The 20,325-nt window shown below is 38.0% G+C and overlaps 3 protein-coding genes across 5 annotated transcripts in view; 2 read left to right on the top strand and 1 right to left on the bottom strand.

Annotated features, from left to right (window-relative positions):
- The window catches only part of RSBN1L (round spermatid basic protein 1 like), a 62,376-nt gene extending 61,596 nt beyond the window's left edge, over window positions 1-780 (top strand). For both annotated transcript variants that reach the window (XM_074340639.2, XM_019744549.3), the window contains one exon: window positions 62-780. In XM_074340639.2, the coding sequence (XP_074196740.1) occupies window positions 62-706 (645 nt within the window). In that variant the 3' untranslated portion in view covers window positions 707-780. The remainder of the gene's footprint in view (window positions 1-61) is intronic.
- A 10,698-nt stretch (window positions 781-11,478) lies between these two features.
- TMEM60 (transmembrane protein 60) lies at window positions 11,479-15,578 on the bottom strand. Its single transcript, XM_019744560.3, has 2 exons — window positions 15,440-15,578; window positions 11,479-12,163 (listed from the first exon to the last, which is right to left on the bottom strand). The coding sequence occupies exon 2, from the start codon at window positions 12,111-12,113 to the stop codon at window positions 11,712-11,714; it is 402 nt and encodes a 133-aa protein (XP_019600119.1). The 5' UTR covers window positions 12,114-12,163; window positions 15,440-15,578; the 3' UTR covers window positions 11,479-11,711.
- Window positions 15,579-16,017: 439 nt separating this feature from the next.
- Window positions 16,018-20,325, top strand: part of PHTF2 (putative homeodomain transcription factor 2) — a 111,408-nt gene continuing 107,100 nt past the window's right edge. For both annotated transcript variants that reach the window (XM_019744554.3, XM_074340641.2), the window contains exon 1: window positions 16,018-16,161. The gene's annotated coding sequence lies outside the window, so the exon portion shown is untranslated. The remainder of the gene's footprint in view (window positions 16,162-20,325) is intronic.

Below are 20,325 nucleotides of genomic sequence, written 5' to 3'. Positions count from 1 at the left end.
GTCTTCAGTTTAATTTTTATTGTGGAAAAGACTTATTGGTATTCCTTGTTTCTTTTTTTAGTGTGTCCAATGGGTTGATGATGCAAAACTTAATCAACTGAGGAGGGAAGGCATTCGCTATGCCAGGATTCAGCTGTACGATAATGACATTTATTTTATTCCAAGGAATGTTGTTCATCAGTTCAAGACAGTCTCAGCTGTATGCAGTTTAGCATGGCATGTTCGGCTCAAGTTATACCACTCAGAGGAGGGCACTGCTCAGAACACAGCTACTCATGAAACGGGCACATCACAAGATTCTGCGTCATCAGTTCTTGGACCTCACACTGACAACATGATTTGTGCTGTAAGCAAAACCTCCTTGGAGTCTGTTTTTTCAGACAAACTGCATTCTAAATATGAAGTACAGCAGATTAAACATGAACCTCTTGCGTCTGTTAGAATCAGTGAAGAACCTGTGAATGTTTATGTTCCTGAAAAGACTAGAGCACCGAATAATGTGGATGGCAAGAATGTTAAAGCAAAATTGGATCATGTTCAATTTACAGAATTTAAGATTGACCACGTGGACTCCAAATTTGAAAATAGCAACAAAGATTTAAAGGAAGAATTGTGCCCTGGAAGTCTCATAAGTCTAGTTGATACAAGGCAACATAGTTCAGCACATTCAAATCAAGATAGAAAAGATGATGACATTTTGTGCTAAATTTGTACATACCATTTAAAATCCTTTTTAAAAAACTTAATAATGTAATAAAGATTCATGAATTCTGAAAGCAAGCCAAGGACTTGCTCCCAAGTCTGTTACAAAATATAGTTTATGTAGCTTTGTAACATTCCTCAGTGCCTGTCCATAACTGTGAAGTATCAAAGCACTTAGGGCCAGATGCACTGTAAACGTTGCAGGTTTAAACAGTCTTTAAACAGTCATTTGAGTTGGAGTTGTAGGTTTTAGAATAGAGCTGACATTAACATATATATATATGTTATATATATGTTATATATACACACACATATGTTGTATATGTGTGTGTATATATATGTTATATATATATATATATATATATATATATATTTTGTAATATGAGCCAGAATTCTTTTTTGACAATTTAAGGCTTTTCCATAGAGCTTATTTATACCTTTTTTTTTTTTTTTCATTTTAAATGTGTCAGCACTGTAGTGTAAATAGCTTTAAAAAATTTTTAGTGTTGATTTATACTGAAATGTGAGCCACTTAATAAAGGTTCATAATAATAAATGTTTTTTTGTTGGGTCTGCAAAAAGACAAACTGACAATTCAGTTAAATCAGTTATTTGATCTATTATGTGTCTGCTGGTATATCCATTTAGAGTGGTAAAGGAGCGCAAATGTACATATCCAAATCAGTGAATATTTAAATTCCCCACATTGCAAGCATTTTTAAAACCAAGATTCAGTTATGAAAGCATATTTATATATGTGTGTGTATGTACGGGAATATACATGTATATCATATTTTATATAACTTCTTAAATTGCTGAGTAAGATGAATATGTGAAACTTCCTAGCCCTACTCCCTGAAATACATTTTAAAATATTTATATTCAACATTAAGAAAGCAGTTTAGGTAATAGAAATCATTTTGTAAAGTTGGGAGAAATGAGGTCTGTTAGTGATATCTAATCCTTCTAATTAATGAAGTTTTGTGTCCAGATTACATAGCCCTAACACAAGAAGAAGTTGAGAAAATTATCTTATTAACAGGCACCTATGCTATACTTAATATTAAGTAGCTGAGTAAAAATATTTAGTTACAGAAAGTTTAGTTGTGAGCGGTTAAAATCCTTTTACATTTTTCTTGCAGAACAGGAGGAAAATATGGCAAATATAAAATTTTAAAATAAGGGCAATGACTCAACTGCCATATATAGAGATATATTTAACAAAATAAGACATGTTACCTCATCTTTCTAAGGATCCCTCTCCCTTCCCTAGTAAGGTTGACCCTTGAACAGTGCGGGCTTGAACTGCACTGGTTAATTGAAAAAAATCTGTGTAAGTGGACCTGCATAGTTCAAACCCTTATTCAAGGGTTAACTGTACTTGTTTTTCAAAAGAAGCTCTAGAAAGTAAAATTGGGGTAGGAAACAGGATTGCTAGTGCCTAGCTAAAGATGATTAAAACACATCTCTTCGATGATGGACTTCAGCACTATTTCAGAGTGCTTCCACTACTGTAATTGAAAGTCAAACAAATGTCTTTAATGTATGCTTTGATATAAGGGACTCTGCTCATTGCGAATCTGTTTTATTTGTCTTTGTTATTTTTCTGGGCTTACGCTTTTGGTTGATGACTTTCAACTGGGATTCTTTGTGCTGCCATTTGGACTAGAGTTGCTATTCCCACTTCAATGGTTGCTACAGCCTCACTTCTGGGACCCATAAAACTGCTTGTCTTTCTGGTTAGGGACAAGCCACTTATCGTGTTTCCCCGAAAATAAGACCTAGCCGGACAATCAGCTCTAATGCATCTTTTGGAGCAAAAATTCATGTAAGACCCGGTCTTATTTTACTATAAGGAAACAGGATTTTTCCTGTTACTATAGGAAAGACAAACTGTGAATATTTACTATAAGACCGGGTCTTATATAAAAAATATAATATAATATATAATACCGGGTCTTATATTAATTTTTGCTCTAAAAGATGCATTAGAGCTGATTGTCCGGCTAGGTCTTATTTTCGGGAAAACAGGGTAAGAAGAGGCATTTTACCAGAAAAAATAAACTGTAGTAATGTCATTTCTTGCCTCCAGTTTAGAAGGGTAGACAAATATTGTAGGAAATCTTGATGGTTTGTAGGAAATCACTGTATTTGCAACATAGGAATTTTCATGGGATAAGGAAGGTATAAATCATGATAATGTAAATAGAGACTTTGTTTTATATGTTACTGTCTTATCTTACTCCTCACTATTTGAATCTTTTCTTTTAAGCTAAATTTATGTATTTGCACCTAAATTTTTGGGAGACGAAAGTTCTAAACCAGTATTGAAAAATAGGAGGGGATGTTTTTCTGGTTTTCCTTTTTAATTGAAGGGTGATATGTTTAACAAGATTTGTTTCAGTTAACAATTTTCCAGTAGCATACACATAGGTACATGAGATCATACTGTAAAAAAATATCTTTAGGGTATCCCTCCAAAATATGAGCCTTAAAATTTTAAAGATATATGAAAAACATCAATAGTGGTTGCTTTTAGGTATAGTTGCCAATATAACCTATAATCAAACTTTTCCATCTTTTGAAAATTTGTTTTGTAAAATGCATACATCTGTCTCTGTCTCGAGGGGAAATATAAATGAGTTCATATTTCAAGATGCAGCCTTGTCACCTTGAATAATGCTATGTTTCTTGTCTTACGGGGTATAATTTAAAAATCCTCTTCAGATGCAATCTGAGAACTTGTTGACTACCTTTGTTACACCGAAATATTTCTATTTCAGTATTGCATTATATTAATGGTTTTCTAATTAGTACATTCCAGTTCCTTATCTGAACACAAGTTTCTTGCTGTTATTTCCAATTTCTTGGACCAGAACAATAAAGAACCTAAGATACAGTTTCTATATAATCTTATACTACATAGAATAAACAGTTGTTATGTAAATTATTAAATTGATACACAGACCTTTACAAAAAAGCTAAGGCACCTCAGTGGTGTCAGCTACAGTGTGTTTTTTTTTTTTTTTTTTTAATTTTGTTCATACTCTTTTAGCTAGCTAAATAATACATATTCCATACTCAGGTTAGCTGGATAGCTAGCAAAAGAATTAAGCATTTGTGATAATTAGTTGAAAACTTTACAAAAGCCATATTCATTATCTTGTCACTAAGGCTGTTGACCTTTAATAAAGATTAGGCTGACCTAGCACAACACTGTGTGTATGTGCAGGTGTGTAAGATATTTGGAAATACTATGTTTGTTTCCACATATATTCATTTTTAATCCATCATATAACTTTGGGGGATAAGAAAGATTGTATTTCTTCGGTTAAGAAATACAATCTTAACCCAAGTTCCTGAGTGTGAAAGCTTTTTTTTCTCAAACACCTGCAAGTAAGCATTTTTGTAAATAACAGATAGTACTATTTTCATAAATTTGCATTGTTATTTTTTGTCAGGTAAAGCAAATATATCAAAATTCATTTTACATTTAGCAAGGGTGCAAGATTTGTTTTTGAAGATGAGAGGAATTTTCCTTGTCTTCCACCTTTCGATAAGTACTAAAATTGATAATCTTTTTAACCTTTGTTTTGTAATTATTTTCTTATATTTGACATTTATTTTTCATCTTGTATTCTTTAAAAGTTCTTGTTTCTCGTCTTCAACAGAAACCATAAGGTCTTGAAAGTGATTCCAATCTGAAAAGCTTTTTTTCTTAACTAATTATCAAAAGTTGCCATGCCAACAGAGAATATTGAGGATTGCTTTAAACAAGGTCACTGGTAAGGTGTGCGTGCTGGGACAGTGTGGTAAGTCACCTCCCTTCCTTGTAGACAGGACTGTTTCTGTCTCGGGGGGGAGGACAAAAGTTCCATTGTTTTCAAAATAACTTTCAAGCTGGTATAAAAAGTGACATGAAGGATTTTAGGTCTTCACAGTTGTAGAATAGCTCTTAATCCTTCTTCCATCTGATATAACTGCTTTGATTTGTAAACAAAATTTTACTGGTTTTAGAATGTGCTTTTTCTTGAGAGTTATGTTTGATATGTTTGGCAGTGACAGTATTACCTCAGGTAGATAGTTAAGAGAACAATTCATGAGAGGTATGTAAGTCCCTTTATTTCTGTCCTGCCTTTTTTGTTCAGTTCTTCCTGTAACTGCGTATTGCAGATGGAAATGATCTCTTTTTAGAATGTCAAGGACAAGGAGCGTAAAAGCAGAAATGTCTTTCCTTTTTAAGTTTACAGGCATTGTAAATCATATCTAATGGAACAGCAGGGAAAAGAAGAGAAAAACATCTTGCATTTCGGCTTATCTTCCCCTCCAGGACTTCATACCCAATTAGGGAATGTGAATGAGCTGAGAACAAAATGTGGGCAAATAGAATTCATGTTAACTAGAAATTGAAGGTAAAATTTACTAGTTATATGTTTTATTACAATTATAATAGTGCCTTCCAAGAACTGCACTATTAAAATATGAAACATTCTACACATTTTGAAATTTAGAATTTATGCCTCCATGTTTTTAAAATGTTATGTCTTTACACTTTCCTCTAAAGCTCATTGCTGTTGTACTACTGACGACTACTAAGTGTGCAGACTCAGAGTCAAGTCAATATAGTTGCAAATATTTTGAGTAATAAAGGGTTCATAATTTTATTTAGAAAGATAGTTTCATCTCCCCTCAAGTTTCTTTTCTTGGAATTTTGTTTTTAACTGAGCCAGATTTTTATGTAAAAAATCTCAGGTCTGTATTTTTAAAAAACCACTTCTCTCAAGTTTGGCTTTTGTTTATGCTCTTGTTCCATCTCTTCCCGACTCAGAGTTTAGAAATCTCTGTCTGCCCTCACTTCCTCATTTCACTACAATTTCATTTAATCCTCAAATTTAATCACTCAGCTGAAATGTTTCTCTCAAAGGTCACCATTTGAGTGCCAAATCCAGGGGCTGCATTTCTTAACAAGTGCTTTTACTTCTTAATCCCCTATGACCTATCTGTTCTTTTTTGTTGTTTTTCCATTTTTTTGGATGGCTTCTTTTGCCTATCCACCACTATTTAAAGCAGTCTCCATGGTTCTTTTCCTTTAGGTCTACACTGGGTCCCTGAATTGTCTTTATCACCCCATGACTTTAGTCAGCCTTGATTTCTCACTTAAGCTCTAATGATCCTTGTAATCAAATCCAGATTCTCTCTTCCCTCTAAGCATTAGCTGTTCCTTTTTCTCCTGAGGTGGTTATGGCATCACTAGCTCTAGTCATCCGATAGTCACCTGATTTATCCTTTTCCCCTGTATCATGCGATTTTGTTGACCCCAGAAATGTTTATAATTTGTCTACTATTACAGATGTTCAGTCATTGTAGATGTTCATCTCACTTGGACTTTTAAGAAAGGCTAAAATGTTTTAGGCTGCCTGCAGTCCTCTGCCCTTGCCCGCATTCCAGTCCACTTTTTTAAAAAAAAATTTATAGTTGACATGTATTAGTTTCAGGTGTACAACAGTGACTCAACATTTATATACCTTACAAACTGATTACCAGAGTAATAAGTCTAATACCATCTGTCACCTCAGTCCATTCTTTATATTACCACTAGACTAACCTTCCTCAAACAGATATGATTGTAATTCTTCTGCTTGGAAATACTCCGTGGCTCCGTTCCCGCAGAAAAGGCCCAGTGCTCAGTACAGCACTGAAGAGCAGTCATGCTCCAGCCCCTCCTTTTCAGCCTCATCTACCACAATCTCTCCGTTTGATGTGCCCAGTTTTCAGCTTTACCAGATGGCAGTACTTGCCATTCTGTTTGTGCACTTTTAAAATTCTTTTTGCTTTTGCTGGGGAAATCTCTGCCTGCAGTACAACATAGAGAAATCGTTTTTCAAAACTCCAGTTAAACATCATCTCTTCTGTGTATCTTTTGCCAATAATTTCAAACTGTCCCCTCACCCCGCAACTGGTATAGAGCCAATTCTTCCCTCTGCTTCTTGTGTCGCTTTGTTCATTCACATCATTTACCATACATACTAGTTAAGTACATGTTGGTGTCTAGCTAAACCATGAGCCAGACATTACAGATTTGCTTTATCCCTTTGTATCCCCCAAACCTAATGTATAGTACACTTGGTGTTCGGTAAAGTAAATATTTGAAGGAACAAAAGATGAACTTTAACTTCATTGGGGGTAGGAAAATCATGTAGGTTTTTGTAATTTGAAAAAATTAGATCAGTAGGCACTATAAAGAAACCAAATTTCTATTTTATACTTACTTCAGCTTTATGGATAAAGTTGAAGATACCTATTTGACATCTAGGCCCATTAGGCAATATGTAGATAGTAAGTATTGTAAAAGTAAACCTGTATAACTTACCCAACTCTTTTTCCCTTCCACTAGAAATACACTGAAAATGATTACAAATTAAGAATAAAATTCATACCTGACATGATTAAAATGGCAAATATATAAGAAGCACCTTAATTTCTCAGTGTGAATCAGAGTTTATTCCTAAATCTTATTTGGCAAGATAAAGTGGTTATCTAGTTAACAAATAGGTATTGATTAAGCTTATATGGTTCTCCCTATTGATATAAACATGAATTAAAAATATTGAAGCAAAATGATAACATGTAGTGGTTTTAATCTGTAGTATCTATTGTAGGATTGGTACAAGGACATAAAGGTGGCACCTTTTCAGACATCTTCCTGTAAAGCTACTTCACTGGGGTGTTACGCTGAGGGCATTTGTAGCAGTACAGCTGTGGGTCATTAAAGGGGAACATTACACTTACATGATATTGAGAAAATACTTTAGTTTGTATTTCTCATCTGTAAAGTGGGAGGTAATACCTATTGTTAATTGGTGGCGAAAATTAAATGACAGAACATGCTAAATGCTTACTTAGCACATTGCTTGGTATATCATAGACACTACAAATGTTAGCTTCTGATCCAGGAATTAACGGAGTAAAAACAAGAGAGAGCTATGTGCTGGCTCACCCTAATCATTTCACCTCTTCCACACTGTCTCCTCTATGTATTGTCTGAAATTTTGGGCAAAGGATAGGCATCTGGGAAGAGGAAAAAGTTTCATCAAGTGGTCAAGGTGAGGTACGGTGGAGGTAGGTGGACACCAATAACGAACTTCTTTCTAGTTCACTATTGCAGGGCTAGCAATTCAAAATCATGTCACAGACTGCCTTTTCCTGATACAAGCAAATTATAAATTCATAGTGTATAGATGATAGTGGCAGTAAATTTGCTTTGTGGTATAATATTCCAGTATGACTTCGCTAACTTGAATTCAGGGCAAGCAAAATGAGAATAAAACATTTAATATGTAAGGTAGATCCCTCATAAAAGCTTTTAATCAAGTGTTTAGCATTTGATAACTGGTATCTTCTGTAGATGCTTTCTGTTTTCGTTTTTCTTCAGTAGGAAATCTATTTGTGGAAATAGCATTTGGAGTTAAACGTCTCCATTTATCGATGACCACAGGCTAATTTCATTTATCTAGTCTTTAGTTTCTTCATCATTATAATGAGGGTTTTTGGTTTCTTGGCTCTAACGTTCTATAATTCCTGTGTACCTTCACTGTCTATGCCATGAATTATAAGAACACTTACTTTAAGAGTGATGTTTACTGTGCAAACATAACCAATCAAGATTAAAGGAAACTCCTTTGGTAATTTGTGTCTTGTTTTGTAATATACTAAAAGGACTGATAATTTTCCTAAGAGAAATAACTACTTTTCTTGATGACACAGGTACATGGTAATATGCTTGCCCCTGTATGAAAAACGGTGTTACGGTTTCCTCTCCTTTTTTGGCCACCACTTGTGTTCATTAGTCAACATCAGTTCCTCTGCTTATTTGGTGCACTGTGAAAAAGCAAAGTGGAAAGCAGATGACCATATTTGTAAGGTTAATAACTTAAAATTAAGCTTTAGCTATCTGCTATTTTCTACTTTTCAAGCCTTATAGAAAGTTATTTTGTTCACAAGTTGCTTTTATTCAGAATTTTTGCCCAAACCAGATTAAGTTACTTCTTGTCCATGCTGTTCTGAAAAATAATGGCTTCACTAAGAAACGTTCATTTTTCAAGGTTTTTTCTTAAGGCAGTGTTAGTTCTTTTCACACTGTTAGTAAACATCTGTGTATTATAAAGGAAGTATAACTGAAAACAAACCTAGGAAGGCATTTTTCTACAATACTAATTGTTTATGTATATTCCGTTAGTTTTGCTTTTTATATCTGAGCATGATTTCTATCTTCTATGTCTTTCATTACTTAATGTTTTAAATGTATTCCAATTACTGAGGCTGTGACATTGTGATTTATAATAAGAAATATATCTGGTCTTCATTCCCATTCCTGGCACAGGAATTTATCACCCTTGGAATTGCCTAAGTGATAAGTTTGATACAGGTGTCTTTTGAGCTTATGTTAATGAGGTGACTTGGAAAGCTCCTAGGTAACTTAAGGATGGGGGCTGGTTGCTAGGGGAACCAACCTGTTATTAAAGGATTGTAACTTTTCAGTACCTTCTTTCACCCCCTAAGGTAGAGGGGCTAGAGATTGAGTTCAGTCACCAGTGGACAATGATTTTACCAATGACTAAATCAAGCCTCCATAAAATCCCTAAAGGACAGGGTTCGGAGACCTTCCAAGGTGGTGGACACAAGATGGGAGAAGAGTGGTCATCCAGAGCATGGAAGCTTCATGCCCCTTTCCCCATACCTTGCCCTGTGCATCTCTTCCATGTGGCTGTCTCCAAGTTACATCCTTTTATAATAAACTGGTAATCTAGTAAGTAAAATGTTATTCTGAGTTCTGTGAGATGCTCTAGCAAATTAACTTGAGAAGGAGGTCATGGGAACCTCCAGATCTATAGCCAGTTAGAGCATAGGTGACAACCTGGATGTGCCATTAGCATCTGAAGTTTGGGGTGGGAATTAGTCTTTTGGGACGGAACCCTTAGCCTGTGAATGTGATGCTATCTCCTGGTATATACATAGTGTCAGAACTGAGTTAATTTCTTGGTGGTGTGGGGAAAAACACATCTGAATTGGTGTCACAGGGAGGCACATCAATAACTTACTGTGCTGCTGCAAGTTTAGTGTGGCATATACCAAATTAAGGAAGAAAAAAGGTCTACTTTCTAGGAACCTTCCAGATACTATTACAAATGATTGATCCTCACATGTATACAGGTTGGTTATTCTGTTACCTTTTACATACAATTCTTACCCAATTTGTAGCACTTTTCCTTTTAGCAATCTCATATAGAATTTTTGTTTTTGCTTGTTTTATGACCTAGCTCATGGGTCAGCAAGCTACTGCCCACCACCCTTATATATATATTTTTGTTTTTGTATGGACTATAAGGTAAGTGAGTTTTAAATGGTTGAAACAAAAATCAAAAGAATATTTTCATACGTGGAAATGATATGAAATTTATATTTCATTGTCCATAAAGCTTTATTGGAACATAGCCATGGTCTATGGCTGCTTTCTTGCCACAAGACCTGAGCTGAGTAGTTGCGACAGAAAGCTTAAAATATGTACTATATACAGAAAAATAGTACATGACTCCTGTCCTATGGGCTGTCCCTTCTTTTTCTTTTCCCTTAGATAGTACTTGCATGAATACAGCTTTTACTGAACTACAAAATTCTCTTGTCTGGTTTCTCAGAAATGAAAGCTTTCTTCTACTTTTGAGTTTAATCATAGATTCCAGAGACCAAATAGTTTGGGTCTCTCAATCAAATTAGGAATATCTATCTGATCAAGTCTGGAATATTATGTTCCCCATATTAACTATTCTTCTCAATTCTATTTTTAGATACCCCAAATACTAATATATACCAATTATAATACAGGAAAACGTATAATTAGTCAGTTTTTATTGTTTAGCGTAGCTCTGTAGTTTCAAACAAGGAGTTAAGATGTATTAAGTTGGTGCAAAAGTAATTGGGGTTTTTGCAATTATTAACCTTTTAAATCACAATTACTTTCGCCCCAACCTAATATTAATTTGTAGTGTTATGCCTGGAACTTTGTCAGGTTATCTGTCTTTACAAAGGAGAACTAGACCAAAATGTTATATTCAAGCAATCCTCTCAAGTATTAGCAGCCAGGAATCCCTTTCTTGTTTGTTAGGTATTTTTAAAACGAACAAAATACTTCGATTCCTCCCAAAGCTGTAAGTGAGGGCTGTATAGGGCCAGAACAATCACCCTGCTTTACGGTTATAAGGTAATTACTGCTGCCTATGCTTCACTGGAACTGGTTAAGAACCTTGGTGGGACGATCTATAATTTCTCAAGTCAGAACACTTCCAAGAGTGAACGAGCACTAACTCACTGAGACCCCAGAATAAGAGGCATAAATGGGGCCTGCTCTGACCTACCCAGGGTGTGTGGTTTCCCTAACTTTCAGAAGAGACAAGCTTCTGCTCTGTTTTAATACATCACCTCTAATTCATTTGTCCCAAACAGAAGGCAGAGGTAACAAAGAGCTTAGATAAAAATCTGTCAAACTCTCAGATTCTTTCTGAATGTAAACATGAAGTGACAGCCTTAACTATTTCAGTAGTTTTTTTCCTTCATAATTACTTAGAAACACAAATGACCATTTACTTTTTGTTGTAATGGGGCCATGATATATTAAACTTCCCAAATATGTAGATTAAAAGGTTCATATTTACTTTAAATACTGACAACAGATTACAACATATTAATACTTACAACAGATTATTTAATAGTCAAGTAGAAATATAAAGTCCAAAACAAACTTTATTTAAATAGGGATAATAAGGATATTAATAACTCAAATATTGAATAATTAAGCTTTGGGTTGATTCACAAAGACTATTTTATGGAAGCAGTATAAAACTACATTTGGTATTTTGGTCAGTCAGTTTTCTGGTATTCTTCAAGCTTGCAAAGACTCAGAATGCTTTAATGACAGCTTGTTGAACAGCAATAAAATGAGATGATGTCCTTAGAAGTCAGTCTCTCACAAAAAAGACGTTATAGCCAAGCTCTAATAAAGCCCCAGCCAGTAAGGCCCACAAAGGAATAAAGACGTAGGACAGATTCATGGTGGTAAACTGTTCCAGTTTAGCACAGAGTGCAAGGCAGAAGGCTAGTTTAAGTAACATTGCAATGAGGTACCAGGCTTTTTTCTTAATATTGTGTGATCCATGTCGAGGGTCAAAGCCAGCCTTACATCGCCCAGCCATTTTCACAATCAGCATGACAAGAAGAATAGTATCAAATATCCAGACTGGAATAAATATGAGGAACCAGTTCCAAGGTGCCTTCTCATCCAGTTTCAACACCAACATGATCAAGAAGAGTAATGTGAAAAGCCAGGTGAGTAGTACTCTCTGAGCCAAGGACATTCTCATTTAAACAGTTTAAAGAGGCTGTTGCAGAGTCGAAAAATGGGAAATATACCCTAAGAGAAGGAAAAAAAAGATTGTTTTGCTACCAGAAAAAAAAGAAAACTCACTTCCATTCCTGGTGAACAAAGCTGGCTCTTTTCCCATTTACAGATTTCCTAATTTTGAAAACATCTACCATTCTTCCTTTCAAAACCTGTAAAATTTGTAGTCATCTTTAACATTATATCCATTATTCTTTTTAGCTCATGACAAAATACAATGTTTTAGTACACCCACTGGGTATAAACTCTGTTCAAAACGTCTCCAGAACAGTCTGTTCCTTTTCATAGCTATCACTCAAGTCCAGGCACTCATGACTTTATTCTGCACCTCAGGGATGTTCTTAACCTCTTTTTGTATATTTGCACACCTACAAATTATTCAGTTTCAAGGAGAAAAACCATCCAAAATCAAAGTAGTGAAAAAGGAGGAGGTGGTATCAAGCCAAGAGTTTTAGTAAGGAGGGAATGGTTAATAAAAATTAAGACATTAAGGAGAATTGAGAATTAAAATTGTAAAGAGATCACTGGGCTAATACAGATTAATAATACTGTATTTCCCCCCATAGTTTAATATATGGGTTATATATATATATACATACATATATATATATATACACACACACATACATATACATACACACACACACATATATATGTGTGTATATACATAATTTTATTGGGTAATAATGGGGAACAGTGTGTTTCTCCAGGGCCCATCAGCTCCAAGTCATTGTCCTTCAATCTAGCTGTGGAGGGCGCAGCTCAGCTCCAAGCCCAGTTGCCTGTTTTCAATCTTTAGTTGCAGGGGGCGCAGCCCACTGCTCCATGCGGGAGTCGAACCAGCAACCTTGTGGTTGAGAGCACATGCTCTAAACAACTGAGCCATCTGGCCACCCAGGAGCTCAGCGGCAACTCGCTGTCTTCAATCTAGTTGTGGAGGGCACAGCTCACTGGCCCATGTGGGACTTAAATCGGCAGCCCTGTTGCCCAGAGCTCGGGCTCTAACCAACAGCCATCCATTCGCCCCTAATCTATATTTCTGTTTTGTACTAATATATGATTGGATATGTTCTAATATCTGGAAGGTCTCATACCTACTCACTGTTTTCTTTTCCAGAATATTTTGTATTTGTCCTTTCATTTTTCTCATTAATTCTTAAACACTTGGAATTTTGATTGGGAATGCATTAATCTAATACTTAGATATAAGCATTTATTTACTCTTTACATATAGGCTTACAGCATATTCTATACTTATTCAAGTTTTTTATATCAAACTTGTTATCATTTGGAAAAAGGGCAAGTAGACTAGCAAATCACAAACTAGACTGCATGCAGTTGGGTGAGGAGTTATCTTCTGATTAACACCAGCTGAGAACATTTTATCCCCCTTGAAACATTTGGAGAAGATGAACAGTAACACATATAATGAGACTGAGAAAAGGTCAAGAAGAAATTTTCAGTAATGGAGGAATCTAAGTATGATTATGAACAGAGGGATATAAGCCACTGGGGAATGATTGATTGAAGGTGAGAGAGGACACCTGATGGAAAGAAGATCAAAGTGATTGTGATGATAACAAAAGCATGAGTGATAGAAGTAAAAATACATAAACATAAGAAACAAGGAAAAGGTGAAGAAATTGGGTAGATGAATCAAATGCCCTACACTAGCGTGTTTAATAAATTACATTGTAGAACTAACTTCTGTGCTACATCTCTACTACTTTAAACAGTGGGTGGCTACCATGGCGCAGGAATATATGTTTTATTTCAAATAGTGATTTATGAGTCGTCTAAATCCGCTCTTTCCCTTATACTCCTCTGCTTGCACTCAACTTGTTTACTTAGCTGGCAGACACTTCATACTGTACTATGAAAAGTAGATGCTTTTGCTCCCAGGAAGGCATTTTCTGTGCTGGTCTCCTTTCCTGGCCAGATGCTGTCATAGTGGGATGTGGGACTGAACTTGGAAGAAAAGGTGGAGGGGTGTGTACTGCTTTAATAACTACGGATGGATTTCATCCTGTAGATTGTTTGCCTAATCCTAATCTCCAATCTATCTGGCCATTTTGTCAACCTTTAAAAAGTTTACAATAAAAAAAATTTACAATAATATTCTTGCTTATACACAACTTTTCCATCAGTCACTGGATAAGTCAAGCTTCATTTTTTTTCATATAAGACTGAGTAGCAACTATGTAGTCATAGGAAGGGTCGCTGCACTTAACACAGGTATTTAAGGACTGGAGGTGGAAAGGATGCAAAGAACAGCCTTGTGGCTACAAGTTTTATAATGGGGAATGCCACAAAGTTCTCTATGCACTTGTACTAAAATAGCCTCAACCGGGAAAAACTCTGCTGATACTGAAACGACGCTTGAAGAATTGTGGATGCTGGGCTAAAATGATTACACACGATCCCAGTTTTATTAACTTAATAAATCTTCATTAATTTAAGCGATTGTATTTGTTTCCTACTACTCCTCTCTCCTCAACGGAAGGGGTTGCACTCTCCAAAACAAAAATCTGCTCAACTTAAATATTTTCAATTCGAGGTGGTTATTTCTGGTACTTTGAAGATAGTTAAGTACTAGTTCATATGCTTCCTTATCCACTGTTTAAACTTTTTGTGTTTGCCCCCAAATGGAAAAATAAAGGGACCTGCCCACAGCTTCAGCGTCTCGGTAGCAGTTGCGTGTGGATTCAATTTGTCCATGGTGCGTCCCACACCACCTCCACTTTCCCTTTCGCCGCTGCCAGTACCATTCGAAATACGCCTCAGGTTAAAGGCAGCTTTGCTTAATGAGCCCACAACACAGAATTCCTCTAAATAAGGAAGGAGTCGCTTTCGAAAGGCCCCTGCTGCTAGCCTTGGCCAACTTAATCATCCTTCAAAGAAAGCGTTTTGCTTACAACTTACCTGATTTTCGGACCTACTCGTCCCTAGAACTTTAGGACTTTATCCTAAACTATCTTTGCCTTCCGACTTCAAACGGCGAGGGTCGGCCCGCTGCGCCCAATCCCGACGCCTTCTCCCCCCATTCTGCGCTGCGGGCCCAGTACGTTTTTGGAGTTAAACGCGTTCCTGCACGACAGGATCCACAATGCACACAGAAGCCTGGTGCCAAGCAGGTGTATGTGCGTTTTGCGCTGGGAGTGTGAGGGGGTGGGGGGCGGCGACACAGCCCACGGAGGCATCCGGGGACCAGCGCCGGGGCACCGGGGGGCGAGTGCACTTCGCGGGGGTTGTAGCGGGGATGCCGGCGCGTCCGAGCCCCGGACTCACCTGACAGCGTCACTGGTCGGATAACGGAGAGGGGCGCGAAGATCGGGAAATTCGCCAGTTCGGATCTTCGGCCTATTCCACACTTTTTCCCCCATTAAAACCAGAACCCATCACATGATAATCAAGAAAAAGATCTCAGTTCCGCCTCTCCAAACGACCGCGGTAGACGATTTCTCACTTCTACCTCAGGGCCGCGCCCATATCCGGGGCAGGTTCTCACCGCCCCTGGGTTTACCCTATAGGTAGAGAGGACGCCAATCTGGTTTCAGAGTCCCCTATCCCTGCGGTAATTGGACCATTTGGCCGCCAGTGCAAACCAACCGACCTTTCCTTATGTTCCGCTTTGCCAAAAGGGCGGCAATAAAAGATCCAGCTACTCCGCCTCTCTATTGCTACGGGCTAGAAGGGAAGTCAGTCAAAGTACAGTCTGGAGTATCCGTGGTCCCATTGGGCCCACAAATGCCAATCAGACCAGCCAGCGCTCGAATCCGCCCCCGCGAGGCGCCCCCCCCTTCTCTGCCAGCGCGCGGAGACTGCAGGCTCCAGTGCAAAATCCTGCGGGAGAGGGGGTGGGGCGACGGCTGTGGAGGCAGCGCGCCCGTCCGCAGCCTCGTTGTGACTCCTAGGTCTCCCGCGGCGGCGGCGGCGGCGGCGGCGTTGCTCTCCTCGGTGTCTCCCGCGCACTCCAGCCGCCTCCTAGCGGCGCGGCGCCCGCTTCTATGGTAAGAGCCGGCATCACCTTCGTGCTTGGGAGGGCGGTATGGAGGTCGTTGGGTTCTGACAGAATCCTGAGGATGGAGCAGAACCAGGGAGGAGAGCGGCGGGCGGGATGGAGGTGGGGGCACCGAGACCAACGCATCGCCCTCTACCGCCGGTGACTTCCCCGGCAACCGCTGGCACCTGCGCCCCGGCGTCAACCGCGGTCCCCTCCGATCATTTGGCGGGTGGCAGAGGCTCAGCCGCCCTCCGGAGCCATCGCAGTCTTGGATCCTTGATGGTGAGGGGCCGAAGCCCAGCGCTGCCTCGCGTCCCTCCGCCCCTTCCCGCGCCCCCTCTCCTCTCTTCTTTTCCTTCCCCCTGGCGCTGTACTGGGGGTGCGTCGGGTCCTGGCGGGTGTGAAGGGGCATCGGGTGGCTGAGCCCAGGCCGGCGGCCGGAGAAGCAGGGTCGGGAGGAGGGGGCGTCTCCGCGCGCTGGAAGCACGCTGGAGGGAGGGTCGCTGCCCTGCGTCCACTGAGCAGGCAACAGTTTGGTTTTCTGATTCCTGCACTGACTGCGAAGCGGGTGCTGAAATCCTTCGCACGGGCGTTGAGGGTTATTTCTTGTGTGGAAACGGTAGCGCGGTCCATCTAACGTGCTTCACCGTATCTTATTTTTATCTGCCTGGTATTTAGTCAGTGTTCTGGTTGCTCCTTCTGGGCGTGGCTTTCTAAGTCAGTACCTTCTGTTTAACTTCGGGGATCATTCGGCCACTAATCTATCACTCTTTTTATTTTTAGCCTGGCAAGAAAAAAAAGGAACTACTTTATATGTCAACATATACTGACTAGGGAAGTACAGAATCTGGAACAATTTATTAATCTCAGTATCTACATACCAAATAATTTTTAAGTTCGTTGCGACTACATTAAATAATCTAGAATTTACACTTATTGTCTTTGTTAATGGTATATCCTGCTTACTTTGAGACTTTTTTGTTGTTCATGGTACTTTGATTTTAAAGTTTTGGTTAGCTTTTGACATTTTAAGAGTCTTTTTTTTTTTTCTCCTAAGATTTTGGCAATAGCCTTAGTGTTTACTCTAAGTGTTTAGGGATTATGTTTTTTTTTTTTTTAATTGTTTTCTCCAAAACTAGGCTTTTTCATAACATTTTTAAAGTTGGGAGGGAGAATTCTGAGAATTTTGAAGCTACACACTGTAGCCTAGGGAGCCTGAAGATAGCATGACAATTTGAAATCCTTTTTGTAGTAAGGGTTGCTGAGTTTAAGAGAAGGAAATGGGTGTCCTCTGTCAGTCGTAGTGGCTCAGCCTCCAGATTCCAGAGGAAAGGAATATGAGGTCTGGGTAAAATGAGCCATGCCTGAGACTAGACACAAGCTTGTTCCAGGAAAATTTCTTGCTGGGGAAATACCCTGCTTCACACACAGGTTAGTTGTCTGCGGGCATCAGATAGTATTAAGGTAAGAAGTATCTGTGTTCTAATTTTCACCACTTCCTGTTAGGGCATGAAAATGTGGTACAGGCCACTCCTGAATAGTTAGGCCTCCAAGAATAAACTTTTTTTGAGTCCAGACTGGCACTGGGCAGTTGGCCCTAAAAATCAAGTAGGTGGCCTAAGTAGTTTTTAAACTATGAACCTTTTTGGCTAGCCCATTTAATGCAGAATTGCAAGGAAGTTGTAACGAAAAATACTTCACTAGACTAAGGCAAAGAAAATTCAGCATGGCATGTCAAAAAAAAGGATAAAAAAATAACTGGATTGCTTATAAATTTATCTCATTCAATCCTTATAATCCTGTGTTGTAGGTATTGTGAGGAGTGTTGCCCCTATTTTATAGGTTAGTTAACCAAAATTTAGGTTAACTTTTGTTCAAGATTTCTCAGATACTAATTTAGTGGATTTGGGAGTCACAGCTAAGCAATCCGATTACCAAGCCTACATTCCAAGTTGTTATGCTTTACCACCACAGGAAAAGTGGCTTCTTAGAAACTTGGTAGAAGGAGACTAATAAGTGGAAAATAATGCTGCAAAACCATAAACTGAATAACAGTATTACACATATTCACTACTACTTTAAGATCATTGTATAATAGGCACTGTTGAGTGTTGCTGGAGATATAAATATGGACTCATCTTCCCTGTCTTTGAGGAACTTTCATTTAGTGGGAGACACAGATTTTTAAGCAAATAATAATAATATATACTATAAGACAGTGTTGTAGTGTGTGGTTTCATGGAAGGAGAATTCAGTTAAAGTTGAGACAGACCTGCATTTGAAGTCCTGTTTGCTTTGTGACCTTAAACATGATAGCAAGCCTTTTTCAGCTTCAGTTTCCTTATCTGTTAAGTAGAGAGGATAATACTTCAAAGGGGATTACTAAGCATTAAACAAAATATGTAAAGTACTGGCACATTGGTATGCCCTGAATAAAGAAGAAAAAAACTAATAATTTTAAGAAAGAATGGAAAAGGGGTTGGGGGCTTAGCAGGGAGCTATCACCAGAGCCTTAAAGAGTGAGTGGTAGTTTTCATTGGTGGAGAAGGAAGGTATTTTGCAAAGATAGATCGGGAGGCAGGGTCTCAGAACAGGAATATGGACGGTTGAAGGAATGGCAAGTAATTGTAGCTTTGCATAAAAACTATTTGTGAATGCCAAATTTAAATGGTAATTGTATATAAATGTGGCTGGGCAAAGTGAGTACTGCCCAATTTTGGTGGTTGAAAATTACATACATAGATACTGAAATTATAGGGAAATCTCAACCGTTTGTGCATTGTGATATTTTTATTATTTACCTTTTAGTATTTGTTTTCCCCAGTGTCAATTATAACTTCATGTCCAAACCTGTCCAGCTAAGCAACTATTTCATTGTTTTCTCGTGATATTTCATTCTAAGCTGTAAAAGAAAACTAATATCATTGGAGGCATTTGCAGTTAATGTGTGGAATGTATTTTGGGATTATTTTAAAAAGAAGGAGAATCTTTAAAAAAAGAAGAAGAGTCTTAAAGTGACTGTTGGCTTCCATTCATCCCTTTATCTAGTCTGTAGCCACATAGACTCAATATTGCAAAGCACGCTTTGCATATATGTTGACTGTCTTTTCTGAACCCAAACTTGAGACATGACAGTAGGACAGAATGTTTTAAATTGGGACTGTCCTTGAAAATCCAAGAAAAAGTCCCATGTTTATAACTGCCCCTCAGGTTAGCACAGAATCATAAACAGTCAGATTGGATTTATAACTGTGTATCACTTGATGACCAGAATCATATGACTAAGTTGAAAATATAAAATGACATTTAGGAAAGCCGCATTTTCAGTCCAACTCGTTTGCCTTATACAGATTGCTAAAATGATACAAAATATAGAGGTAAGTTTTCAGATGAGGAAAACCAACTGCTTCCTAAAACAGGTAGTTTTAGAGCACTAGGAAAGAAAATATGCTGGACTTCATTCTGAATCGTGAACAGGAACTGGGGCAGGAAATGGCTGTGGCTGAACCACTACCTGATAATAATCATAACGTGATTAAATTTGACATTTAATGAAAGGAAGTAAACGGGAAAAAAGTGCACTGTATGCAGCTTTCCAGTTTCAGCAATGGTAGGGGAAAGAGACTGTTAAAAGTCTATCCACAGAAATTTTGAAGACATGTAGTAGGCACTCATGTATGTTGCGTGAATGAAAGCACCTTAGTGAAACATTCAGTACAAGTTCTGTGACAGAGAGTAAAAAGAACTGATGTGGCACAGGTTTTAGTGCTCTGTAGACCTAGGTTCAACTCTGAATTCTGCAGTCTACCAGTTGTGTGACTTTGGACTCATTAGGTAATTTTTTTAAGTTTAGTTTTATTTAATCATAAACTGGAGATAGCTACTTTGCAAGATTTTGAAAATTAAATGAGCTAATGTATGGAAAGCACTTGACACATTGTCTGGCTTATAAGACTTAAAAAATGGTTGCTGCAATTATTTGACTACGTTAAACGGATATATACACACACACACACACACACACACACACACACACAGATATATATAATTTCAAATACAGTAAAGAAAGCCAGAAAATGGCAAACAAATAAAAGCTTAAAAGGAAGCAATAGGATGTTATATATGTAGGTGATAGGTAGAGTTGAATAAGGAATCAATTCATTGCAGCCAC

This window comes from Rhinolophus sinicus, chromosome 4 (assembly GCF_057876585.1).
Source record: "Rhinolophus sinicus isolate RSI-liver-muscle chromosome 4, RSI-T2T, whole genome shotgun sequence".
NCBI lineage: Eukaryota > Metazoa > Chordata > Mammalia > Chiroptera > Rhinolophidae > Rhinolophus > Rhinolophus sinicus.
Note: the sequence above shows the minus strand (reverse complement) of the source record. Positions and strands in the feature narration are given on the sequence as shown.

Coding starts and splice junctions, on each gene's coding strand:
- TMEM60 (XM_019744560.3), bottom strand. CDS start 12,113: ATGAGAATGTCCTTGGCTCAGAGAGTACTACTCACCTGGCTTTTCACA.